This window comes from Lepus europaeus, chromosome 17 (genome assembly GCF_033115175.1).
Source record: "Lepus europaeus isolate LE1 chromosome 17, mLepTim1.pri, whole genome shotgun sequence".
NCBI classification, from domain to species: Eukaryota; Metazoa; Chordata; class Mammalia; order Lagomorpha; family Leporidae; genus Lepus; species Lepus europaeus.
Genome location: NC_084843.1, coordinates 76,938,119 through 76,946,620, shown reverse-complemented (window position 1 = coordinate 76,946,620; position 8,502 = coordinate 76,938,119). Strand labels below are relative to the sequence as shown.

Genomic DNA, 8,502 nt, shown 5'->3' with positions numbered 1-8,502 from the left:
GGGACACTGGGCACCTGCTCTCCCACCCCCACCAAAGACCCTACAGCTCCCACTTGCCATTGCCACGTGCAGGGCCCTGAGCAGAGCCGCAGGTCACAAAGTCACCATGTCAACCCCCCATCAGTCATAACCCCCGGGAGTTCTGCCCGCTGGGTGGGGCAAGGGCCATGTGGGCAGCTGGCAGCAGGTGGCCTGGGAGCCAGCGGCTGCCCCTGTTCCTGTGCTCTGAGCGGGTGCCACGAGGAGGACACAGCGCACATTGGTGCCAGGCAGGAGGGGCTAGATCCCTGGGGAGCAGGTGGAGGTGGCTGAGACGGCCACAGGCAGCCAGGGCTCTCAGCACGCAGAGCAAGTGGGGTCCCAGGGACAGCCAAGAAAATGGGGGGCCACAGTCCCTGTGCACCTGGCTTCCCTCTCTTCTTCTTCTTGCTGCTGCTGCTGCTGCTCCCACCACTTGTTAGAGCAGGGAGCCACCCATACCGTGGTCCTGGCTGGAAACTCTTCCAGCGCCTGGGCATGGGGTCCAGACTCCTCCAGCATCGCCAGGGCCTTGGCGGGAAGCCACAGTGGCGCCAAGCAGAGGAGGAGTGCCACGGATCCTTCGACCTCTACATAATCCTGGACAAGTGAGTACCCCTTCCTGGCCTGTCCCCATGGTGGCCAGAAAACAAAGAGACATGACTTCTGCGAGGGGAGAAGCAAGACCGGGCTGTGTGTTTCCTGATGCAGGAGGAATTCACTGGCCACCGTTTCCCTGGTCCTTGTGTTTTGGTGGGAAAACATTCTAGGTAGTTCTCTGCCCACCACCCACCGGGCTTGGATCTTGGGATCCCACTTCCCTTGAAGAAGTAGCTGCGGGAGCTGCCCTCTGGAGCTCACTGGGATTTTGCCTGCACACCCGGTGAGATAGTTGCACTTCCTCTACTGGGCGTGAACAGTGTCACTGCTCACACAGTACTTCCTGGTCCCCAGAGTCCTTCTACCCCACACCTGGCGCCCTCAGGCCCCTCCCGGGGTGTGGGGGAGAGAAGGTGCTTTTCCATCTGTGAGCTCCTGGGGTTGGGTGCCGTGCCCTGAGGCTGTACTGGGGACCAAGCTCAGGCTTCCTGGGCTGTGGCTCCTTCTACTGTCCACGCCGGAGTCCCTCTGGGCGTCCTCTTTCTCCATGGATACAGAGGACTGGGGGATGTGGGCCCAGCCCAGCAGCTCTGAAGCAAAGCCAGCAGTGATGGGAGCCCCCTGCCCACTGGAGGAGAAGCCCCTCCCCAGGTCTTGCTTATTAGCACAGCCAGGGGCATGGTGGCTGCCAAGGGGCACCCGGGATGGAGGATGCATGGGCATTGTGGGCACTGACAGCCTTGCTGGACCAGCCCTTCCAGAGAGGGTCCTCTCAGGTACCCTCCACCCATTGCATAGGGCTCCTCTTTGAGGCCCAGCTCAGCCCTGTTTTGCATGGGAAAGGGTTCTGAGCACAGTTAGTGCAGTATACAACAGCATTCATTGAGCACTTGCTGTGTGCGGAGGCACTACTGTGCATTTTAGACCTCTCAGCAGAGAGTTCCAATCTCGCCCTTCTGGTTGGTGAAATTGAAACTCCCCAAGGTCAGTCAAAGCTAACTTCCAGCCAGCCGCAAGTCCGAAAGTGGGAGGGTGGTCTCCTGTTCTTTCTCCCAAGGATAATGACGTCAAGGATTGGGAAAGGACCAAGAAATGTTTTCCTGAGCCAGAGGTCCCCACTCATCACCCCTAGCCCTGTAGGCATCCTTAGGCTTCCTCCATGCTGGGTGCCAGGCCTGGCTCCTGCAGCTGCGCATGGCTATGGGTGCAACATGAGGGAAGGGGCCTGGCTTTGGAGCTGGGAGGTCCCCTGTCCACCAGAGCAGGCTCTAAGCTTGAGGCTGCTCTACAGGGCACCCCTCAGCCCTCAGGGCCAGCTTTGACATTTGCCATCCCTGCCCATCAGACAGGTAGGTGCCTGCTGGATACAGGTGGTAGGAGGAGGTGCTAAGGATACAAAGGGGAGCTCCCTCCCATCCCTGCTCCCCAGCCCAGGCTGTCAGAGGTGAGAGGCTGGAGTGGGCCACAGGGGGCTGGGGAAGTCTTGTGGGACACCACAGCAGCATCCTCAGCCCCAGAGAGGTAGCCCATCCTTATCCCAGGGAGCTGCCTTCCCCAGACTGGCTATGTCTCAGGGCTGGAGAGTGAGGCACCCCTTTCCGGGCAGTCTAGATGTGGATGTGGAACGTGGCTGCTCTGTGGCTCCTGGGAAAAGAATGGCAGCGGGTTTGGAGTCAGCCAGACTCCACTCACCAGCCACGTGGGCTTGGACAGGCAGCCTCACCCTTCTCTTCCCCAATGTCCCCATCGGACAGGTGGGTACCTTCATTCCCACCTTGCCAGGTGTGATGAAGATGAAGGGAGAGCTTGTGGCTCAGGTGCAATGAGTGTGACGCAAGCTACCAGGTGAGGAGAAGTGTTGGCCAGCGCTCCCTGCACTGCAGGGACCCCTGATGCTGGCTCGGAGGCGACAGCCCTAGGCTCCCCTCGCACACGCCTCTGCCCCTGCTTGGGGTTCAATGCGTTTAGGCCAGGGCTCAGGCCAGGCACCTCCAGGGTCCTCTGGGACCTTGCATGCATGGGGAGAGCTGGCCTTGGTCATTCATTCCACCATGATGCATTCCTTTGTTCAGGAAGGCTTTCTGGACAGCTCCTCAGTGCCAGTCATTGCCCAGCATTGGAGGGTGACACAGGGAAGAGCAGTAGATAAAGCACCTGCCATGCTGGGACTTCAGGGTTAGGACAGAGGTGACCAGCCGATCACAGGAGGAAGCACTGTGTCCAGTGAGGAGGAATGAGCATCCTTGGGGACAATCCGAGTGGGGGTGGGTGGTGCTGAAACAGGGGTCTTCCAAAGAGGGAATCCTAGAAGGCGGTGCCCTGCACTACAAGGGGAGGGCCCAGCAGGTGTCTAGGAAACTCCATGTATCCGTCATTTCTCAAGGGCAGCTTCACTGGCTGTAACATGCTTGGCTGGACGTTGTTTTCTTTCAGACCCTGAGTATATTGTCTCTCTCTCCTCTACCCTGCCGGGTTCCTGCTAGAAAGGCTGCCGTGAGCCTAATGGGGCCTCCTTCGTATGTAACTCAGCATTTTTCTCACTGTCTTTAGGATTCTGTGTCCTTACTTTTTGACAGTTGGACTATAATATGCCTTGGAGAGGGGCTTTTTGGTTGGGATCCTTTGCGCGTCCTTTATCTGAATATGCTTATCTCTCTCGGCACTTGGGTTTTCAACTCTTATTTCATTCTCAATACCTTGTTTTCTTCTCTTCTCCTTCAAGGATCCCTAGAATGATTGTTTCTTTACTAAATGGTATATCGTATGTCTCCTAGGTTTCCTGCCATTCTTTTAAACTCTTCTCTTTATTTTTGTATGGCTGGGTTATTTCAAAATCTTGTCCTCAGGATTCGAAATTCTTCCTTCAAGTTGGTCTAGCCTGTTGAGATTATTTTACATGGGTTTCCAAAAGTGTGTATCTTCAGTGTCTGGAAAGCTGGGTGCGATCACACTTAGGTTTGTGATGGCTGTGCTCACATTCCTAGCTCTGTGGGGCACAGAGGTTGCTGCTGCCTTGTCCCACCAGGCAATCTGAATGATGCTGGGGGCTTTTGACACCGATAACAGAGGCCTTGGGTCTGTGTGATTGGGTAAGAGAAGGGTGAGGCTGCCTACCCAAACCCACGCGGCTGGTGAGTGGGTCTGTGTGATGATAGGACCTTCCCTAGATCCTGCTGGGTGGGAGCTGATGATACTGGGGCGTATAGCACCAGAAACCCCAGTGCACACTTGGGGAGTGACGGGGATGTTTTCTGGTCCCATGGGGTAAATACAGGTTACGCTGGAGATTGTGTGCTGGCCTAAGGTGGTGGAATTCAGGTAGGATCTTCTCTAGGTCCTGCAGGGTTGGTTTCTGTGTCTTTAAGGATTGCAGTACCAGTAGTCACAGTCTTGGAGCTTCAGGACAGGAAGGGCACCTTGTCCAGATCCCGCAGGGAAAGTGTAGGTTGTGCTGAAAATGGCACAATGGCAACCATGGGCCTGACACAGTGGAACAAAGACAGAGCCTTCCCCACTTCCCACAGGACATGCACAGTTGTTCCTAGAACTTAAAGAGCAACCAGTCACAGCCCCAGAGATGCAGTGGAGACCTTAGCCAGGTCTCCTGTTCCATGTGCAGGTCATGCTGGGGATTGTGCACTGGCAGGCGTGGGTCCGGAGCAGCGGGGTGCAGATAGGATCCTCCCCAGGTCCATAGGGAGAACTCTGGGGACTCTGGAATCTAGCTCCAGTGACCTCCATCTCAGAACTGCAGGACTTGGAGAGGACCCGCCTCATGTCCCAACTATTGATCACAGATTCTTCTGGTGATTGTGCACTAGCCACTGCAGGCCTGGATCAGAGGGATGCTGGGAGGGCCCTCCACGGCCACCTGGGGAGCAAAGTCGCCAACCCAGAGCCGCAGGGCTTGGAGGCTACCCTACCCAGGTACCAGATAATGATTGCACATTATATGAGCATTGTGCACTAGCAGGTGCAGGCCTTGAGCAAAGGAATACAGATAGGGCCTTGCTCCAGGCCCCAAGGAGACGTAAAGAACCAGTAGTCACAGTCCCAGAACTCCAGGGTGCAGTGGGGTCTTTACCCAGATCTTACAGATCAAGGGCTGGTTATGCTGGGGCTTGTGGACTGGCAGCCCTCAACCTGAAGCAGAGAAATGCAGACAGGGCTGCTCCTGTTCCCACAGGTGAGTGCCCAGGGGATTGTAGCACCAACATCCACACTCCTAGAGCTGCAGGACACAGAAGGGACTGCCCCAGCTCCCATGGGGTATGCAAGGGTGGTGCTGCATCTTGTGCTTTGGCCACCCCAAGCCCTAATGCAGAAGGGGACTCTCTTGGGTCTGGTCCTCTAGGGTTGAGCATAGCTGCCGCTGGCTGTGAGCTCTGAGAAGCAGAGGGGGTACTGTTTCCTAGAGCGTGCAGAGAGAGTGTGGCCCCAGGGCCAGTGCCCAGGAATCCTGCAGCTTGGGATGCAGAGCGGCCTGCTCTCTACATGGGGAAGCCTCTGGGCTCCAGTTCTCGGGTCTTCTGCTTGCTGGCCCCTTAGAAGAATGGTGTTTAGCAGCGGTGTAGCACGGCAGCTGGGGTCAGGCCTGGGGATTTAGGAGCAGAGGGAAGCAATGAGGGTTTCTTTTCCATCTTTCTTTCTTTTTTTTTTAAGCAAAGTCATTGCCCAGACCCCAGTCAGCTTTTGAGAGTGGATCTGAAGCCAGTGAGTCGGTGGTCTCCTCCTGCAGTCAGGGCTGTGGCCTGCAGTGATGGTAGGGGTTCCAGAACTTTCCTCTTAGCTTTGCTCAGCAAGATGGCATTCCTCTGGCTAGGAGCTGGAGTAGTAGCTGCAGCGTGCTTTGCCTCTCTCTCTCTCTCTTTTATTTATTTATTTGAGAGGTAGGAGTTACAGTCTGACAGAGGGAGAGGCAGAGAGAGAGGTCTTCCATCTGCTGGTTCACTCCCCAAATGGCCACAACAGCCAGACCTGGGCCGATCTGAAGCCAGGAGCCAGGAGCTTCTTCCAAGTATCACACAAGGATGCAGGGGCCCAAGCACTTGGGCCATCTTCTACTGCTTTCCCAGGCCATAGCAGAGAGCTGGATCGGAAGTGGAATAGCCAGGTCTTGAACCGGTGCCCATATGGGATGCTGGCACTGCCTACTATGCCACAGCGCAGGCCTCTCCTCTCTCTCTTGTGGCTTTTGGAGTCTCTGTGCTGCTCAGGGCTCCTGTCACTTCTGTACTGAAGTTGTCCCTCAGCTGATCTGGAATGATCAGAACAATTCTGTTCATGTGTGTTTCATAGATTTTGGCTCATATTTGCTTGTAATTGTTTTATCTTCCTTGCAAATTGACCCTCCCAACAGTACCTAACGTCCTTCTGTGTCTTGTATCAGTTTCTCTGTGCGATTTCCATCTTGTCTCGTGTTAGTGCCATCCCCCCAGGCCCCTTTTTGCATTGATTGCACACAGAATCTTTTCCCATCCTAGGTTTTTCCATCCTAGGTTTGCATTAAACCTAGTTGTGCCTTTAGATCTAAAATGAGTGTCTTGTACACAGCATTTAGTCAGATCCTAGGTTTCTTTCCCCTTTAGTTTTAAATCCAGTCTGCCGTTCTGTGTGTGTGTGTATTAGACCGTTTGATCCATTTACAATTAAATGGTCATTTTATGAAAGGACTGGCTTTTCCCATTTTGCTGTTTTTTCCTATATGAGCTTTTTTCTACCACTCCATGTCTATTCTTTTGTGTTTGGTTGATTTTTTTTGTGATGATGCATTTTGATTCCCCTAGCATTTCCTTCTGGGTGTATTCTATTATAGATATTTTCTTTATGACTTTGTGGGGATCATGTGTATCATCCTAAAGTTACACCAATCCACTTGAATCACTACCAACTTAATTTCAACTTACACACAAAACCTCTACCAATGGACAACACTGAGTGTCACATAGGTCATCAGTGTCACACATCTTTACATGTTCTATGCCCAGTGACACACATTTATAATTTTTAAAGATTTAGATATTTATTTGAGAGACAGAGAACTTCCATCCGCTGGTTCACTCCCCAAATGACCACAGTGTCTGGGACTGGGCCAGGCTGAGACCAGGAGCCAGGCTGTCCATCTGGGTCTCCCAGAGAGGTGGCAGGTACCGTAATCATGCTTTCTGGGTGCATTGGCAGAGTTTGGTTGGAAACAGAGAACCTGGGTCTTGAAATTTGCACTGTGTTCTGGGATCCGGCAGTCCTGTTGGCGGAGACTTTCCGGGTCAGCGGGGCCAGCTGGGCAGGCTGGTGCCAAGGCTGGCAGCGGAGGCAGCCGGGGCCCCTTTCTGCCACACTGAGACCCAGGCTCCAGGGGCTGTCTCCACCTGGCTCTGCAGGGCTGTGGAATGGGGGCAGGGAGTGGAGTTGGGGTGTCGTGAGGAAGGGGTGTGGGTCAGGCGCACAGAAGGATCCCCCAGTTAAGGGACGTGTCTGATGCCCAGGACTGCCAGAGTCGCCCAGGGATCACGGAGAGCTGGGCAGGGGTGAGCCTGAGGGCACGGGGGGGCCAGAAGAGCCAAGGTCAGATTCCCTTGGGGCCTTTGCAGACTGTACGCCCTCCCCCATGTCACGTGTACACAGCCCCTCCCTGCAGGGTCAGCCCCGCTGGGTAGACCCCACGCTCCCTGTCCTCAGAGGCCCAGACATTCGGCTCTGCTGGGTCCCCCTCTGCCCAAAGCTCACCTTGCTGCAGATTCCTTTTCGGGATGACCCCTGGGGTCAGCTGTGCTGTGCTGGTTAGAGGGCTGCTGCCCAGCCCGCCGCTCCGTGCATTCCCCACATCCCTCTCCTCTCCTTTCTTCTCAGGTCAGGCAGCGTGAACAACAACTGGATTGACATTTACATGTTTGTGGAGCAGTTGGTGGAGAAATTCCAACAGTAAGACTTCTTTGGCCCTACAGGCTCAGCTGGGCTGCAGGGAGCTTTTCCTCTGGTCAGCAGGGGGCACTGCATTTGGATGTGATGGGCGTGGGAGTCCCCAGGGTGAGGAGCACAGGGCACTGTTGCAGGAAAAGAGGGCGAAGCACAGGTCTCCTGGGGTGGCTGCAGTGTGGTGGCTCCATCCTGAGAGCCAGGGGATTAGTGAGCCTTCCAGGACCTCATGGGCTGGGTGAGGTTGCAACAGGCAGGCCCGAGGCTCAGGGACTGACCACCAGGATCCTTGGAGCTGAGGGACATTGCCAGGGAGAGGTCGGTGAACAGCAAGGACTCCTAGAGGAGCAGGGGACGGGGAGAGGTGATGTGGCTGTGGGAAGGCTGGGGGGAGACGGGGAGGTGGCCACCATCATGGGTGCTGCAGTGCCCTGGGGACAGGGGTGCCCAGGGGAGGCCATGCGACGAGGCTGACAGCTGGCACCCAGCACCACAGGGACCCCGATTTCCCATGGGGGTCACAGGGAGCTGCAGAAAGTTCCTGGGCAGGGGGAGTGGCACCATGATGGTGGAGTTCCAGAAAGCAGGGCTGACGACCTTGGGTCAAATGAGTGGGGACAAGAGCAGGTGCATTGGGGCTGAGCCGGGGTGGGGGCAGCAGGTGCATAGGGGAGACTGAGGGTCAGGGTCAACAGGAGAGGTGCAGCAGGTGTTCATGTGTGTGTGCGCATGTGCAAGTGCAAATGCCTGCCGGGAGAGTAGGATTTCTCAGAGCTGGAAGGAGCGTGGGGAGGAGGCAAGGGGGCGAGATGCAGAGAAGTTGAGGATAGAATAGAAGCCAGTTGGGGGCACGCTGTCATGAAGGAGTGTGTGTGTATGCATGCATGAGTGTGTGGGTGTGTGTGTATGAGTTTGTGTGTATGCATGAGTGTGTGTATTTTCTGTGTATGTGTACATGTGTATGTGTGA

At 55.4% G+C, this 8,502-nt stretch overlaps 1 protein-coding gene across 1 annotated transcript in view; it reads left to right on the top strand.

The window, feature by feature from the left end:
* The first annotated feature begins 257 nt into the window (after positions 1-257).
* ANTXRL (ANTXR like) overlaps positions 258-8,502 on the top strand; it is a 44,539-nt gene continuing 36,294 nt past the window's right edge. Inside the window, exons 1-2 of the mRNA XM_062214310.1 lie at positions 258-626; positions 7,468-7,539. Of these exons, the coding sequence (XP_062070294.1) occupies positions 379-626; positions 7,468-7,539 (320 nt within the window). The 5' untranslated portion in view covers positions 258-378. The remainder of the gene's footprint in view (positions 627-7,467; positions 7,540-8,502) is intronic.